Source organism: Urocitellus parryii, chromosome 9 (assembly GCF_045843805.1).
Source record: "Urocitellus parryii isolate mUroPar1 chromosome 9, mUroPar1.hap1, whole genome shotgun sequence".
In the NCBI taxonomy this organism is placed as follows: Eukaryota; Metazoa; Chordata; class Mammalia; order Rodentia; family Sciuridae; genus Urocitellus; species Urocitellus parryii.
Window position 1 is genome coordinate 101,984,848 of NC_135539.1, and position 19,211 is coordinate 102,004,058.

Here is a 19,211-nt window from a genome sequence, read left to right on the forward strand (position 1 = left end):
CATATCAAGTGGTAGATCATTTATAAAGCAATGTTGTTGTTGCGCCCCTTCCCCAGGTCTTATTTCTAAACTATATAGAAATTAACTTGGACTAGGATATAGGTCAGTGGTAGACCATGTGTTATAATGTGTGAGGTCCTGTTTTCAATCCCCCACCACTGTGGGGGGAAAAAAAAGTTGACTGCTTCCTGAAAATTCCTATCTTGCTTTTAATAAAAACAAAACTGATGGTACATACTGCTAATAAAATAATGAATTGAAAATAAAAACAAAATAAAAAAAATAAAAACAAAACTGTTGATTCTTCTATAAGAAGTCACTTTAAACATTACTTAGATTCATTTATATCCCCCCCCAAAAATGTGACATCATTCCGAATCATAACTAATTTAATCACTGATCTTTTGGCATTTTATTTCTGAAATTTAAAAAAATGTAGGGGTTTGTATGTTTTTTCCAAAGAAATGCATTATATAAATGAGAAAAGGAAAGACTTGGTTTATATTTGAAACTAGTCTTTGTAGGGTAGTGTTTTTCTCCTTGGGCATTTAAAATCAGTATATGTCTTCAGTACCACAAGTAATATATCTGAATTAAAAGAATTATAAGGGAAGTTTGATTTTACTGTTACACACCAAACTTTGCAGTTCTTTTAATTGAATTGAATTAAGAGAATCCTGAAATACTCCTCTTTCTAAAAATTGAGCAGTAATGTTCATGTACCCATCATAAGTCTCCTGATTTCTAATAATATGGCTTTATAGTCTAGTAAATATTTGCTAGGGACTGAAAGCATTCTTTTTTTTCATAAAAGTTATACTTACACTTCACGAAATTAAAACTTGAATAGAAATGGAAACATTTTTTAGAGTGAATATACGTGCACATAGTTCAAAAATTGGCTTAAGTGAACAAGCATGGTATTATAGATATTTACACTCTGAAGACCAAGAAATGAACTGAATAAGCTTTGTGGTTTTCTATTTACATAAGTACTTCTATATTAACAGAATTGGAACTCTAGTAAAAATATTGATTATCATAAAAACAAGTTACTGGCATTCTTTGTTAAATTTAATTCAATAACTATTTTTAAAGTGCCTGGTATAGGCAAGGCATGTGAGTCCTGAGAGAAATATTCTTAGAGAACTAAATCAGAAATGGACCCTACTGCCTTCAAGGAACACAGAGTCTAGCTACAGTATTAGTTCATGCATATATATAACTATAGTTGAAGGTAGAAAACACTGTTTTTTTCCAAGGAATAGAAGACTATTTAGGGCAGTGGGAATCCAATGAGGCTGCGTAAAGGATGTAACATCTCAACTGGGTCATATTAGATTTCCAGTGGAATTCTACTAATGAATTATAATTTTACCTACATTCAAGTAAATTTGTATTTATATGGGAACACTGTCTAACATATTCCCAAGCAAAAATAACTCCTTACATATTTCTAAAGTTTTAGCTGTTCTGACCTGTTATTAAACAACCAGTCTTTTCTGCCTTCTCAATATGGAGATAAAAGTTGCAACCATGTTTTCCTTTGTTCTTTTTGTAGACATATCATCAAGTGTACATTAGAGTATATGTAATTGTGACATTGTTGTAAGTCCTCTCTGCAAGCAGAGCCTTGGAACACTACAGAAAATCATAGCTAAGATTAGTCTTGATATTTGTCAAGTCAATCATGCACATACATTGTAGATTATTGAATGAATGAAGCCTCTCAACTTCAAGGGTGACCTTGGAAATGGATCTGCATATGGCTCCTTCTCTGCATGAGAACAGTAACTTCTAACTATAGGTGCAATGAAGCCCAGAATTATGTCCACAGAGATTTCTTGATAGGTCTCTTTCCATGGTTGGGTTTGTCACTTTGATTAATAAACAGACTAATTATATCAAATAAGCCCTTTGATTCTTTTTTTTTTTAGAGAACTTAAAATAATTGTGAGTAGACAGATTCACTGAACTCACAGAAACTTGGTGTGTGCAGAGAGATGACATCTCCTCCCACTGCTTTCTGTGTGCCAGCTCTAGTCATACTGCATTGCTTACAAAGATCCAACTATGGCATCTCATTTGGGCACAGGTGCCTTTGTGCCTCTGAAACTGTTCTCTCACCCAGAGGCCTAGAATGTCCTTAGATGTTGGTTTTGAATTGTCTTTCAACATTAGGTTCGAATAATTTTCTGCCGTGATCAAAGGCTTGAACCCCTAGAAAATGAACACCAAGTCTTTTTAATATTTCTCAATAGAAAATGCATTTCTCTCTGGTGGCATAGTGCATAGTATGTATTAAGTTTTCTGTAGAAGTTTATTAAGGAGAGTTCACCAAGTTGAATGAGGTAGTGTAATATAGAAGAAAAAGTAATTCTTTTGAGTTAAGCATTCATTGGTACAAATATAAAAATTTTTTTCTCTGTTCATAGGATCTTTGACAAGTAACAGTTTCTCTAGACTACAGATTCCTCAGATATGGAATTTTGTATAATATCTCATATAATTAGAACTCAATAAGCTAGATGCTCTTGTTAACTCAGACAGTAAATTCTAAGACTTAAGAAGCCAATATGCATTAAATGAGTTTTTTAAACAAGTGTGTATGTACGTGTGTGTGTGTGTGTGTGTGTGTGTAAAATAGAACTGATGAAAGAAAGAAATTTAACATGTGCAGTTACAAATGCTACCTCAGAACTGAACTTTAGCTCATTCTGGAGTCTTGAGACATCAAATAGAATATAGCAAAGGTCAACTCAACAAACATATCCAAATATCATATACTATACTGCATGAAGTAGATATTAAAATAGGTAATGCATTAAGGACTTCCCTCAGAAAAGTTAGAAATATTGAGAGTGTTTCATAGTTTTCTTTATAAATGGCAACCTTAGCATCCTGTAGCATCCTAGGATACATTTCATAGTATTATTGTCAGAAAATGTGGGATTATATCTGAATCTGTCACCTGATTTGGTAGTTCTTTTATGTAAAATGAAAGATGTTATCAGGTTCAAAACCAGTTTTTTGAATGTAGACACATGTCTTCCTTGTATTTACTAGAGATATTCAAAAGAATTTTGTATTTTTTTAATTATTTTTTAGTTGTAGTTGGACACAATAACTTTATTTTATATTTTATTTATTTATTTTTATGTGGTGCTGAGGTTTGAAACCATGGCCTTGCACATGCTAGGCGAATGCTCTACTACTGAGGCACAACCCCAACCCAAGAATTTTGTATTTTAAATATTTTTGTTGTTGTTGTTCTTTTGAGCATCAACACCAACACTAGCTTTATTTTACCTTTTTTGAAAGGAAATTGTAAAGTGGAAACTCTCTGCTAAATTTTAATAATAAAGGAGTTCCAAGCTAATGTAGTTGTAGCTAGAAATGAAGTAAATTAAGTGCCTACTATTTCCCAGGTACTATGGTGTGAAGAATAAAAGAATACTCCAAGATGCCTCAAAGTTTCTTAGATTCTACTTAGAGAGACAGCATACAAATTTGAATTCTGGTGAAATGAATTTTCCTGTTTTCCCAAAGTGGTGGTCAGTTTTTAAGCCATATGAACTTATTATATTATCTAGTAAATTTTTGCTCATATGTGCTTCCTACATTAGGCTTTGAGGTCTTTGAATGTGACATCTGCCTTACTCTTCTTTGTACTTTGTTTAGCATCTAATTGAATACATATAGCTATTGAAGATTTTTTAAATGTTGAATGTTTTTGAGTGAATTAAAATACCAGTTCAAGAAAGAAACATTTTTTTAAAAAAATTCATGTTAGAGCCAGGTGAAATGTTCAAGCAACAATTTTACAGTAGTTTTGATTTGTTTTAGTTCAGTAAACATTTCTTGTGCTCTAATGTATGACAGAAGTAAAGTTAGTTCTGAGAATGAGAAATGGTGCTTGGCCTCAAGTTGTTTTCTATATGTTTAACTGACAGTTCTCTCTAATCTGAAAGCAACTCGAGGCTATTCTACATGGTAAATGTAGACAGAGATATGCACAGGTTGATATGGAAATGTAGAGAAAGCAGTTGGAAGGGTAGTGAGGTTAGGAAAGTTTGTAGAAGAAAAAGAACATGTAGATTGAGTGCCCTGGAAGAACTGCAGGGGGTAAAAGCTCAGGCTTTCCAAAATTGAAAGAAATAAAAATGGGCATTTTGTTCTTAAATGGTGTGACACATTTGAAACAAACAGAACCAAACACTAAGGAAAAATTGAACCTTTATATTATTAACAACAAAAAGACCTACTTGTTATTTTTAAATTGACCCTAATTCTTTCCTTATTGTAACCTGTTGATAGGGGTCATATGTCATGAGAATAATCTGTCATGTGTCTGTGTGGTATGTTCAGTGACACTACACTAAGGATTCTTATATTGTGCAACAAAGTGCTTACCATCAATTCCCCTTGACTGTATGAACCTGGGTAAATTATATTTAACTTTTCCATGTTGTGGCCTTCTTATCTATAAAGGAGAGATGATAATAATAGTAAAATTAATACCTAACAGTTATGATTGCTTATTGTGTATAAACATAGTGTCATGTTTTATACAGATGTTTTCTAAATAAAATCTTTAAAAAAATGAAATGAAAACTTTAATGTAACTACTAGTTCAATCACAATTTTTGAATGTAAGGAAAATGAGGCAAAGAGAAGCTCAATAACATGCCAAAGTCCTTCTCAAATATAAACATGGTGGTAAGTGAGCTTTTTTGAAAATCTAATGGGAAAGCAAAAATGGTAATATCAGAAAGGCTCTTCCTGAATGCAAATCATGCTCCTAAAAATCATAGCTTGGATGAGCATCACAGATTCCGTGGTGTGCAAAGCTTGACTTTACCTTTGACAGAGAAATTTATTCAGCTATCAAAACAACTTAGTTTTATTAATTCCATTGTTCTTGACTTTTCTAATATATATAGTTTTAATTTGTAACCTCTTTGTCACATGCTTATTTTTAAAAAATCTAATAATAATGGGAGGTCAGAGGAAGAAATTCAGACAAAAATAATCAGTGTTTTGTTCCATAGGCTACAAGACATATCAACCAGCACACACAGATATATTAGCTCAGTGTACCACAGGAGAAGTACACTAGGTTCTAGAGCCCAAGAGTGAAGGAGGTCACTATTTTAGGTTATAGTACATATAGATATTTGGATGAGATTTATTTTTTTACCTTACATTATTAAATTATATTGTTTGTGGTATTATATGTTTAAAGGATGGCATATATGTTTGGCATATTTTAAATATTCCACAGAAATCTCAAGATGGGTATATTCTATTTTAGATTATGAGTAGTTGCTTTAAAGCTACCACCTCTAGTATTTGGGTAACACTCTCTCTTAATGGTTCAGAACTGGATAAGAACCATGGACCCTCTTACTAGAAAAGTTTATACACACATTTTACACCTAATTTCATGAGGTTCTTGGAACTGCCAACGCTCCCATCTGGCCCCCCCTGCGTCTTTTTTGCCATGCTTATTCCAATTCATGCTGGCATTGCTTCAAGCAGTGGTGAGAGTCCTTGATAGGCTTTGTGTCAGCAGGAGTGAACTGGTTCCCCAGCTCCTAGAGAGGTCTCCTGACACACACCAGTGCCTCTTTCACACTGGTTGCAATAGGAGTAGGCAGCAGCCACCAGTTATGGAGAAGGAAAAAAATGGTTCTGCACTTGGACCCTCTACCTGAGGAGGCAGAGGCACCAAGAGGTCAGATTCATCTGAAAGGAAATGCACACTGACAGGCAGACAAGGGATTCCAGGGGTAAAGCCTCAGACAACAGGAAATGGGAGTTTAATATAAGGCAGAGATGCCAATGGATATGCAGTGAACAGAGATAGGAGCTGAAAGCAGCTGATGCTTGGACAAGATCAATAGACAGGGCTGGAAAGAGCTTCCATCACCTGGTTGGATTTCAGGACCAGAACATGAGCACCTAGAGAGTTCCAGATCATGACCTAGTTCTGAAAAAACTAAGATACTAGAAGGTTTATGGTAAGATATGCTAAATCTAAAGTAAGTCATGGATCTAGTCACTGGAATCCAGGCCTGACTTCAATGTGCTGAGCTAAAACTAACCCTCACCAAGGTCAAGGTTGTTCCAAAAAGAAATTAAATGAGTTGAGGCAGAATGTGAAATCAAATGACGAAAAACAGAGAGCAAAGGTTGATAACCAAGAACTGGTCAAATGCAAAAGAGTCCCAGGAAATCAGGGCATTGAAAGAAAATACTGTTAAAAAATTAAAAATAAACAAGAATTTAATGTAATCATACTAGTTTGTTTGATTGAAAATTCTTGACTCTCAGTGTGTATTTTGGTACAAAAGGAAAAGAGCTAAATACGGTTGTCTGCTAGTTCAGTTTAATATATTGAGACATATTGACACTGAGAGAAGAGGGAGGGAGGGGAATTTGGATCTAGAAAAGGAAGTTCACACAGGGCTGGATTTTCCAGCCCCCATCCATCTCTCTGCCACCAGATTGTTCCTCCAGTGACACCACGGACCTGCTTCATTTCTGTGCAGCTGATGCCCTGTCCGGGCTGATCTTGTTCTAACTGACAGTGAGTGTTCTTGCCAAATGCCAGGGCCCATAGTCACATCTGTTTGTCTCTCCTCTACAGCTTGTCCGAGGCTGCTTGGGAACACATTTTAACCAGGGGGCAGCTTTAACTAGGCCTAATTCTCTGAAAAGCTTTTATTTGTAAATGCACACAATGAAGAGACAAGTTCCTATTGTCTTCTCTTTAATATTATTGTGTTTGACACTGCCTACTTCAGTCCTGTCAGCCAAGTCAAAAGCCAAGTTTTCAGGCAAGGTGGTTGTCACTAGGGTTATGTTTCTGTTTCATTTTGTTTTGTTTTTTTTAATTTCAGGGTTTTTTATATATATATTACTTTTTCCCTCTAGGTAAGGTGCCCTGCTTCCTACCACCACACTATATAAAAGGAAGTATACAGCAAATGATGGGGATAAGCTGAGTGCAGTCTATTTAAAAAAAAAAAGCAAAACAAAAGAATTTTCTTCTTAGTTCTGCTTTTGTAATATTTAATAGAAAAATAAGAACTTTAGAAGTAATACATGGGAAGCCATGTTACAAGTCATAACCAACTGAAAAATCCCGAACAAAACATTTATTTATCATTCCACTTAAAGCCTTGTTAGTTTTGATTGGTCTCCTTATACCTCCTTCCTAAGCAAATACTGTAGGTAAATATATATATATATATATATATATATATATATATATATATATATATATATATATATATATGATCATTTTATTTTAGTGCCTTACAAAAGAATCATATGACTATATTTTAATAATTTTGGACCTGATTATAAGGCATTGTATTTTTATTCTTCAAAACACCTCAGCACAAAAAAAAATGAAACAAAGAATTTCAGCTATTACCTTGAGTAGTAATCTGAGTGTTTTGCTTTGCAAAGACAGATGACTCATTTATGAAGAAACAAGGCAGCCATTGAGACATCCACTGACGTTAAATTAAAAACGTAACTGCTATGTTTCAGTAAGAACTACAGCTAAATAACATAGAGTAGACCTTATATATTGTTTATTTGTACCAAATGCCTTGCACCCATCTGAAGTAAAGGGGTCCCCTAAATGCAAGCCTAAATGGGGTAATATAACTGATCAATAACCCAGATCTCTCCATGTGCAGTAGCAGGTAGTCCAGTTTTGTTGTTTTTGTTATTCCAGCCCTGCCCATCCTAAGTTCACACTAGCATCCCATGGATCTGTTCTGTAACCTTTAAGGACTCCAGGTGTGATCAGCTGTAAAGACCAAATGCTTTTATGAGGCCTCCTGTGGCACATATGGCACCATGATACAGCCCCTTCCTTCTCTGTTCATGTCACACAGATTGTTCTCCAAAACTACTCTGCAGACATTCTAAACTACTACTAATTCTCTGAACAGAGCAAACTCTTTATCACTTAGGATTCTTTCAGCACTGCCTTAAACTTTAAGAATATTGATTATGTTTTCACAGAGGACCAGAAGTAGGTGGTCCATGGATTGGTTTTCCAAGCTAGATAACAGAAAAAAACATAGTTCACAATTCAAATTCCCCATTTTATTCCTTTTTTTTCAAAATGGTACCTTAATCTCCCCTTTGGCATTCCTGATATCTGAGCTCTTCTGGAATATGCTTTGCAAAAGGAAAACCTTATTACTCCAGTCTTTTGCGCAGAGAAGTTTTCAAGAGGGATATGATATATGAAAAAATAATTATTTACAAAAAGGTAACATAATGACTCTCATAAGATGGGTGTATGTTAAAGATCTTATTTAACTAATGAATTAATGAGGGAACTAAGCAGATGTTATAACCAGTTCAAAGGAGAAGGCAAAGAAGTACAAATATATATAGCATTAAAGCATACTGAAATGAAGAAGCAAATAGGTAGAAAACTGGCTTTTCCACAGTAGGGAAGCTTGTCCTTCTACAGGAAAATTCAGTTGCATTTCTTCCAACAAGAATTATTTCTCATTTGTTTCAGTTAAGTACAACTTGGGAGCTGTAACATAGCTCCCATAGAATTATAATTAAATGTCCAGAACAGTATACTCTAAAAGCATCATTTTTCCATTGAAGCACAAATTTTCACCCACAGAAGAAAACGATGTATGCTCCATTCAAAACTTTAGAATTGTTAGTACAGACAAAATAATCTCTAGTGGTAATTAATAATATTTGTTGTCCCTGCCCCCAACAGCAGTATCCATAATTATTTCATATGTATTTATGACTTTATTTCCCCTCTCAAACTTAAAGTTATTACAATAGTAGGAATTGAATACCTTTCCTTTCTTTTATCTTTTTTATTCTTATATCTTCCTAGAAAAGAGGAGGTAGAAGATAGAAGTCTTATGTTAAGTTCATAATTATTATTAGTGCGTACTAAATACATGAATGGATTAATTTTATGCAAAAGTATGTCTGTCCTGTGATTTCATTATAATTCTTTAAATTTCTGTATTCTTTTAAATAAATAAATATGGATATAGCTATTTATTTATTTTTTGGCATCATAATCCAAGACAATTTCAAAATCTGGTGAAAATGTTGTAGTTTTGCATGTTAATAAACATTTGAAGAGCAAAGCAGGAAAAAAAAAGTCATTAACTGAATAAACTAATTTTTTGGAATATAGAACTTTATTCTATGGCAGAGAAACACTATGGACTCAATAAAAAGGAAAGAGAAAATTAGATAAATACCTATTTACTGTTAAGCTCTGTTGGTTGATTTTCAAGTATGTTTGTCTTTCTATGCCTTGGATTATTTAAATCATTCTTTGTAACTGTATTTTGTGCATTATAGATGAAACCTATATTTGAAATAATTTTATTCCCATATAATTTTGCAACATCTATAAATTATCTGTATAGATATAGTACAGATATATGTTTATTTTTAACTGTATTTTTTATTTTAGTTTTTTTCTAATAAGCTCATTGTTTTCACATTGGATACTTTTAATATCTTGTGATACTTAACTACCTGCTCTCTGTCTTATTAAAATAACATATAGTATAATAAACATGCTTCCTTTATTCCAGCTTCTTGATCCCCAGACCTTATTCCAACCCCACATCAAGGACTATGATCCAGGAAATGAACATAGAGTTTTTGGTATCTTGAAATGTTTGTAGGCTTTTAAATCCTTTCCATCTTTGTATTAGCAATTTTGATTTCCAGTTGGGCCATTTCTTATTTTTCTAACACTCTTGAATTTTAGGAGACATAGACAGAATAATGTAATTTTAACTGGTTGCCAGAACAGCAGAAGGTCCACTTCTCAGGTCTTACATATTATTCTTTTACATATATAATCCAATATCCTGTTAGAGTATTTAGTAGCAACAGACCAACATTAATACAAATTATGTTTTCTCACCTTGCTAATAAATAATTAAGCAATTCTAATCATATGAATTATAAGGAGAACATCACTATTCCCTTCTATCTATTTAAATAAACGTTTTAAGAGAATTCACTGCTGCATAATATCCAAAAAGAAATTGATCATACTTTTCCTGTAATAAATGTTGTTCTGACAGTAAAGCATTAGTAACCAATTGATAACCTAGCAACAATATTGTGATCTCTTTAGATAATTAATCTTAGCTATTTTCCTGTCAGAAGCAACAGTGTTTGATTTTATGTTGAGCCAGAAAGATTGCCAGTTTTGAAAATTAAAAAGCATTCCTTTTATATTATTCATTCCAGTAACAATTTATGATGGCGCATTTAGCTGCTGAACGCTTGTCAACAAACGTAATTATGTTTCGATATAAACAAGATTGGTGGTTTTACTATGCAGCTCCATCTTTGTTGAGAATGTTTTGATTTAGGTTCAGATTATACAAGCTGTGTATTTATGTGTCATTTTTTTCCTCCTTTGTTAATAGTTTTTTCTGATAATTACTTGTAGGCAAACAAGCATGCATTTAGGATCCTTATGCACAGGAGACATCAAAAGGAGAAGAAAAGCTGCACCTTTGCCCGGACCTACTACTGCAGGTAAAAAAAAAAAAAAAAGGGATTGGAGTGGAGCACAAATATAGAGTTCATAAATCATCAAGAATAAAATATAGATAGTTCTTAATCACTTGCACTGGGGGAAAAAAGGCCCAATTGCAAGAAACTATTAAAATATATCATTTGCTTTTGTTATCAGGATGCATCACATGTTTCTTATAGATTTTCCAGGTAGCCAGTCAATGAAACACTTTCTACACCTCTGCCCAAATGGTAAGATTTTGTGTGAGGTGTCAAAAGATACAAAATTCTTAAAGGCCATATCTTTGGCCTCCAGAAATTTTCAGAATTACTGGGAAAATAAGGCATAATTAGATGAAACAACAAATAACCCCAATAATAAATTCAAAACATATCACAGTAACATTAAACACAAGGCCCCATGTTGGAGTAGACTGGGAGCTGACTCATGAATGTTGCAGTGTTGTTCTAGGCCCAGTTCAGCAATCTTGGGTTCATCTTTCCTTATTTCAGCAGCATTAATCTTAGAATAAAAAAAAAAAAAAGCTCTCACTTCTACCTCAAAAATGTAAGTACTGAGCAGAGGAAACTCACCATGGGACAGAGGGGCAGGAAGTCTTCTTGGGAGAGCAAAGAGAGCCAAGCGTGGTAGTGAAGGATGTAAATAAAATTAGTATGTATCTCAAGACCTTGTGCAAGAGCAGTGGTAAGGGAGGAACAGACAAGTCAGTGACAGAAGGAAGCTAACGGGGCATTAAAATGTAGACAACACCTATCTATGAATAAACCATGGCTAACACGCATGCATTTACAATGCAGCAAACTCTGACTGTGAGGAAATGTTTTCAGCTTACACACTTGTTTCAAAGAGGAATGACCTTGACCTGTTGCCTGGGATCCTTAACCATTCTGATTTATAAACCTTCTCTCAAATTCATTTGAGGATCTTGTTGCAAGAAAAGTGATTTTAATTATAGAATATGAAATAAGATTCATAGCAACAGAAGAATAAGCAGTGAAAAGAAAAAAGATATATGTATATACATAGATAGACTTGAGAATTTTTGTGGTGAGTGTGAAGAAAGTCAAACACATGAAAGTTATGTTGTCTATTGAGGGAAACTATTCCCTAGTTCGCACTAGAAATTTGAAGAATAACTTAAAATTCGAACATTCCTATGCAGTTGTTCCATATTAGGGACTATATTATAAAATTATACATTTACTTATAATACCTGATCATCCTCCCCTAGTTGTATTGAATCTTCAGGATTTGCAATTAGGAGATGCCTGCGTATATAGAATACTAGGATTTGTATAAGATAATATTTACCATTTGTTCATCACCTAGGATGTACCAGAAATTTTATTATTTCTTCTTGACAGCAGTTGTATAAGGTGGGTGTTGTTATCATTACTTTACAGATCATAAAATTAAAATGTAGAAAACTGGGGTTAGCTACTTAAGACAACAAAACTATTGAGCATATAGAAGAGATGTCAAGCTTAGTCTTTATGACCCCTGATCCCTTGCTCTTTTTATAACAGCATATTTTGTGAGAAAATATATATATAAAACTGTCCTAAGTACATATGTTGATTTGAACTCTGTATTATCTGCCTTCAGTTTTATAGATTTATCCCACTATTACTGTGTAGAAATACAGAATATTTATTAGATATTTCTAATGTGTCTCTTCATAAGGAATATATAGTCCCATTTTAGATCAAAGACATGTCATAAGAACTTCATTCAGAGCTCTCATAAGGCAGGTGCAGGTTTCTTTAGCATCCCCATTCCAGTTGAATGGTCCCCTGAATCCTCCTCTCTCAATGATTCAAACATTAGTGGTAGAAACAGTATGAGAACAATCTTAGGAATACTACTAAAGCACCCAGTGGCAGCAGTAAGGGAAAGAAAATAATATCAGGGTCAGGTCCAAACACTGAGCACATGTGAAGTGAGAAGGAAAATGCACAGTGGTTGAGGAAAGGGTAATATAATTATTTCTACAAGGCAATTTGGATGTTACAACTCAGTAACATCAGAGGAAATCATTTATACAGAGTATAGGTGCAAACATTAAACTCTAGCCTAACAGAGGTTTTTGTCACAGTTTATACCAGCATAGTCTATATGCTATGTTTCAAAACTGTTGATTCAGGTTTCTTATTTTATTACCAGATTTGTACTTGAAAGATAAAATTCATAGAAATAGAATGTCTTTTTCTTAGTTACTCAAAAAATAATGGAATAGAAGTATGTTACTCATTTTCAATGCAGATTCTTAAATCTATGCATAACTGTTCCTGTCAAAGAGGAAGAAATTGAGGTTATTTAAAAGTCCTCAGTTTTAAATAGAATATCTTCTAATACTAATGAATCAGCTCTAAGGTGAAGATTATTATCCAAATTCAAGTAAGAAATGCTTTTGCATAAATACACTTTGATAATGAGGTTATGAATCCTACACCATATTTTCCCTGAAAATTATAATCTTCAAATTCTGGAATATAGACATTCACGTAATAAAGTCAGTTCTATTTGTAAACTTACCAAATGGAGCTAGCATGTAGGATTATGTTGAATATAATATTCCAGCCATTGTCACAGGCCCTTAAAGATGAGTGTTTTCCCAGAAAACACTGAATTAAGATATATCTTCACAGTTCTTTTGCCTATAGCCGACAATAAGTCTGTTGGAAAAATGCAAGAAGAGAAAATGCTCACATTGAAAATAGGAAGATTTAAAAGACTGAGAACTTGAATATTTGTTGATAATCCATTTATTTCTATATGAAATATTATGCAAACAGCAAGTATAGAAGGGGTTTACCAAAAAAATGTCAAAAACTTATAACTAGACACTTTTAATTTTTTAATCCTAGATTGGGTTTATATAACAGTTTGACTCTCCAGATCAACAGTTAATATATTATTTTCACAATAAATAATAAAATATATTTTAAAAAATTTAAATTGATAACCCAAAGTCTTATCATGTTTACCTGATAGTGTAGTGAAAATTTTTCTCACCCTTTTTTAGCAATAGTATTGAAGTATAATTTCAGTTGCTTTAGAAGGCTCTAAACCAGCCAGCAGTGTTATCGGCTGAACATTTATTAATTGTGACAGGAACACCAAATTTATTTCAGTGCTTTAGCTTATTTACTGCTCTTTCGCCTTTGTATTTTGTATTGACAAAGTAAAATGAATATTGATAAGGTTAGATATTGATTTTTTTTAATGTATAGCTTGTTTTCTGCCTCATTCAAAGTCACATACCAAAAGATAGTGGATGCCTCTGTAGCAAGGATGTAGATTTACTATTATAAAATTGAGAACTATTGAAGCAAGAAGGTGTGCCAGCAGAATGCATTTTATAGTTTGAAAAATGTCATCTGTAAAGGTGAAGAAAAGCAGTGAACAAAATAAGAAGAATATTATTAAAACTTTTTTAAAAGGCAAGCATCAATGTTGGCTATGGTCTGCATTTGGGTAGAAGTAGTAGCCTACTGAGGATTTGTGGCTACTGAATTTAAAAATTTTACTAACTATACAGTTCTAAATTCATTGTTATTCACAATTAGATTTGCCTGTCACTATTTTGCTTTCTATTAAAATGATATAGTGAAAATATTCATTGTACAAAGTCATCCTTTATCCTATACATTTCAAGTTGTACAAAAGACATGCCTATTTTTTGGTATTGCTGCAAAATAGCTCTGTTTCCATGGACATGTGAGAGTTCTCAACAAGAGATAACACTGCAGCTTTTGTGATTTTTCAATTTTTTCTTCCCATGCTACTGATATTTCAACAGGAAAATAGTCTTTATGAATAATTAAGGCAGGAAAGGCAGGTTGTAAATAATAATAATTAGTGAGTGGGTTTAAAAGATATGCTTTTAAATAAGTCATATATGTGAAATGTTTGATCTAACCAAGCTGCTTTCCAAAGAGCTGGATTTCTTCAGTTGTCCAAACTTATCTTTCTGTTGATTATATTTTTATTTTCTTTCCTTACTTAATCTATGTGAGCACCGTCAATTATCTTGTCTCTTCCAGGACTTTAAAATAGGCTTTTCTGAGAGAACTGTTGTTGCTAATTCTGAAGCTAAACTCTATCTGAATGAATAGCAAAATCCTAGGAAATATGCAACCCTTCATCTCTTGACACATACACCACTGAGCCACCATTCAGTTCTGTGTTTTAGTAGAGTCTTAATAGTCCTCCATTATCATTTAGTTCAACAACACTTATAGACAGGGTCAGTAAACATGTAAGCTTGAAAACAGTTGCTGTTCCTGACAGTGTGAAAGACTAAATCATGAAAAAATAGTCAAACTTCAGACTACCTGAAAATGCTGAATAAAATGTAAAGCCATCTTTTTTTAGTTATATAGTTGAGACTGCAGGAAAGTAAGGGAAATATTCAAGACCAGAAAACATGGTGCTGCATAGCCCCACGCCCACATGTACCAACCAATCCTGAAACCTTTGAGTCAAGTTTGTTAGATCCTTCCAGAAAAGGAGCCATGCCTGAGGGCTGAGTGTAAATCTGCTGGTGAAGTCAGAACCTCTAAAATCACCATCTAAATGGACAGATTAGAAACAAACCCATCCATAGGCACAGGGAATAATAAGAATTTAGAATTTTGTTTCGACTTGGACTCCAGCTAGAAATATCTCTGAAGATTTACAACAAAGAGGTGGCCCTCATATGAATTTTTTATTAAAATTACACTAAGCCATAAAAAAATGGTCTCTGAAACAAATGCAGAACTACTTAGAGGTATGTTTTTGAGTCAGCTATTTCACCACTGTGACTAAAAGATCTGACCAGAACAATCAGAGAAAGAAAAGTTTATTTGAGGGCTCACAGTTTCAGAGGTTTTAATCCATAGAAGGCCAGCTCCATTACTCAGGGCTCAAGATGAGGCAGAACATAGGGGCAGAAGAGTATGGCAGAAGGAAGCAGCTCACATGGTGGTCAGAAAGCAGAGAGAGATCTCCCCTGGCCAGATACAAATATATACCCCAAAGCCACACCCCTAATTCCCACTTCCTCCAGCTGTATCCTACCATTTCAGTTAATCCCTATCAGGGGATTAATTCACTGATTGGATCAAGACTCTCATAACCCAATCATTTCTCCTCTGAACCTTCTTGCATTGTCTCACACATGAGCTTTTGGGGGACCCCTCACACCAAACTATAATAAGGTACCTGCTACAACCCAGGCCACAAAGAAGCCCTGTAAATTAAAGCTTACTGAAGATGATCTCATAAACCAAGACTAAAAACTTAGTTATAGAAAAAGATTAAAAATGAAAGGGAATAACTGTGGAAAAGGAAAAGACAGTTGTGGTGAAAAACCAAGTGGAAACTAAAGGTTATTTTATGGGTTTTGAAAATTATAAGATCACTGGCCGGGTTAAAGGAAGGTTAGATACAGGTGAAAATACAGTGAATTTTACCATAAATCTCAATAATCAAAAGCAGCACAAAGAGATAAAAAGATGAAAAATATAGAAGAGAGGCTAGAATTTTCAGAAGGAAGATGAGAGAGGGGCAGTATTGAAGAAGACAGCACAGAATTTTTTAAACTAAATATAATCCAAATATTATATTTTAAAGTACAAGTCTATATTGGAAATATTAAATATAAAGCCATATCTGAACACATTGTAATAAAACTTGAAAACCAAAAATAAAGAGAAGAACTTAAGAGCAACCAAGAAGAAAATATTTCACCTATATAGGAATGAAATTTTACTGATAGCAAACTTTAAAATTCTAATGCAGTTCTGGGGATAAGATTTTCAAAGTGCTGAGGTAAAATAACCAAATCAACCTAAAATTATATGTCCAACTAAACTATCATCCAAGAATGAGGATAAATGAAGTCAATTTTAGGTAAAGATTGATAATTACTAAATTTGATTCCTTGGATAGAAGAAACAAAATACATTTTTTTTTTTTTTTTTTTTTTTTTTTAATCGAATCAAGCCTTTATTGAAGCACACCGGTGGCGGCTGACCAGAACATAAAGCTGTTCCCCTGATCAGCCCTGAACAATTGCAAGGGCACTCCTTATAAGCCTGAAAACCGCAAAAGGGATGTTCAGGGGGTCTAGCCAATGCAAACAAGCCAGGTTACAGAAGCGGGACAGTGCAGTCAAGCAGAGGGAAGCCTAACCAATCATCGTTAGCCCAGTGACCCCAGTTACAGAAACAATACCCCATTAGGTAGTTTCGTGTTCTTAAAGGTTTCTATAGCAAAAGGAAAAGAACATCTTGCTGCAGTCATGACTCTTCTACTTGGCATAGTTGTTTTACAGAATGAAGTCATCAAACAAAATGGAGTCACATTTGCTACTACTACCACAGTACATGACCCACATTTCCTTTATCCATCCACTAGTGAAGGGCACCTGGGCTGGTTGCATAACCTGGTCTTGGGAATTGCACTATATAAGCCCTGCAGTGGCCCTGTCCCAGCACTGTGCTGACTTGGGTCTTTGGGGTAAAAACCAAGCAGAAGGAGAGCTGGGTCCCACTGTGGCTTCCTCCCTGTTGTTCTGAAGTGTTTCCACCTGCTCTCCTCAGGGTGGTTCTCATCTGCTGTCCCAGCAACAAGGTGTGAGGGTCCTCTCCCCAGGTTTCCTCCAGCACCTGTCATTACTTGTATTCTTGATAACTGCCATTCTGGTGAAGTGAGAAGGAACCTCATTGTCATTGGCATTTCCCTAATTGTTAGTGATATGAACTTTTATTCACATATTGGTTGTTCATTTGTTTTTCTTCTATTGAGAAGTGTCTGGTTAGTTCTTTATCATCTAATAAGTGGATCACTTGTTTGGGGAGGTGAAGGTTTTGGAGCTCTTTATTTATTCTGCGTACTACTCCCTGCCTAAGAAGTGGGGCAGAGGGCTCACCCCATCTCTAGGCTCTCTCCCTGCACTTACTTGTCTCCTGTGATGTGCAGAACCTTCTGCAGGCCCTGCCTTCCCACTGACATCCCTGATCCAAAATACATTTTTAAAAAATGAAAATCATGAAGGAATAATGAACAAAGAAATTGTTGAACAAGTACTTAAAGCTAAACTAAGACTGAATGTACAAAAGTAATCATAATGACCATAACAATGACCTTGAAGATGATTAATTTGAATGTAAAATTCTGGACAATAATAATGTATAATATGTGAAGAAATAAATCAGATATGCATTTTGACTTTAAAGATAATTTCTTAAACAAATAGAAAAAGTGCATAGTTATGAAACTAAAATAAACAAGGAATAGATGCCAAACAAAAAGTAAAAAATTCATGGAAAAAGCTAGGTTAATAACATTAAGTAATATAAATTACATAGTAAAGATAAACCCAGGCATATCAGTAATCACAATGAATGTAAATGGAGTAAAGTCATCAATTAAATTCAGGGAATAAAAGAATAAAACCCAGTGTGTTCTTTTTATAATAAATACAACTAAAACATAATTTAAATAGTAGCCAAAGAAAACTAGAGTAGCTGGATTTATAGCAGAATGAATCTTGAGGTATTGCAGTCTCTTTAGTCAAACTTGTCATGCTTGTTTAAACTAGTAAGTTTTCTAGGAGTTGGAAACCTTGGAAAAGAATCAAACACCAGTTGGTTGGGAAAATGTGGCAGAAGAAATGATAGAAACTTGATTACAGGAGTTTAATTCTGATTCAACAGAAAGGCTAGCATTTTGACTCAAGTGTGCAAAGTTCACATTGTTACTGGGGCATTTAAGAATGTGTCATAGGAAGACAGTGGAGGTATTAGAAGGTATGTATGCTTTTGGAGTAAGCTTAACCAAAGTTTGAATTGTTACTTATTTGCTGTGCCATCATGTGACTTCATCTCTCTGAGGACCATTAAGAATTCTTCCTTGGCCTGGCATGGTGGCGTACACCTATAATCTCAGAATCTTGGGAAACTGCCTCAGGAGTTGCCTGAAACTGCAATTTTTTGAGACCAGCATTGGCAACTTAATGATACCCTGTCTCCAGATTAAAAAAAAAAAAAATTTAAGAGGAATAGGAGCGAATGTAGCTGAGTGGCAGAGTGCCCCTGGGTTCAATCCCCAGTACCGGGGGTGGGGGGGGTGAGCGGGTGGATATTCCCCCCCCCCTTGCCAATAGTTATAGGAATAGAAGTGATGTCACATACATAACCCAGTGTTCCACATATCTAATACATAGCAAACAGACCATAGTAAACAGACTATAAACAGCCCTCTGTACCTTTGCAACTACAGTTTTTTGTTGTAAGACTTACTTTTGTGAAAGTGCATATTCTTTATTCCATAATCATTCTCTAAGAAATATAGTTTTGTATAACCAAAGCATCTAGTCCTCTGAACACTTGCTCTTCCAAGGGCAATAACAGATCTTGTCTTTGATTCAAAGCTTTCATCACTTAAGAAAAAGAAACTAAAGAGAAAGAAACGGTTTTGCATTGAATTTCTATTGTTTATAAAACAAGTATATTGTATTTTTAAGCAATTAGTTATTCAAACTGATTTTATTCAGTGAGTCACAATGAAAAATGTCTGACATTTCAGATAAAATTCAGAATAGTCTGAATTAATGGGGCTTTTTTGTATTAGCAAT

At 34.2% G+C, this 19,211-nt stretch overlaps 1 protein-coding gene across 1 annotated transcript in view; it reads left to right on the top strand.

The window, feature by feature from the left end:
* Gpatch2 (G-patch domain containing 2) overlaps positions 1-19,211 on the top strand; it is a 175,033-nt gene that overhangs the window by 151,017 nt on the left and 4,805 nt on the right. The window contains exon 9 of the mRNA XM_026388006.2: positions 10,496-10,584. Coding sequence (XP_026243791.2) covers positions 10,496-10,584 — 89 coding nt within the window. The remainder of the gene's footprint in view (positions 1-10,495; positions 10,585-19,211) is intronic.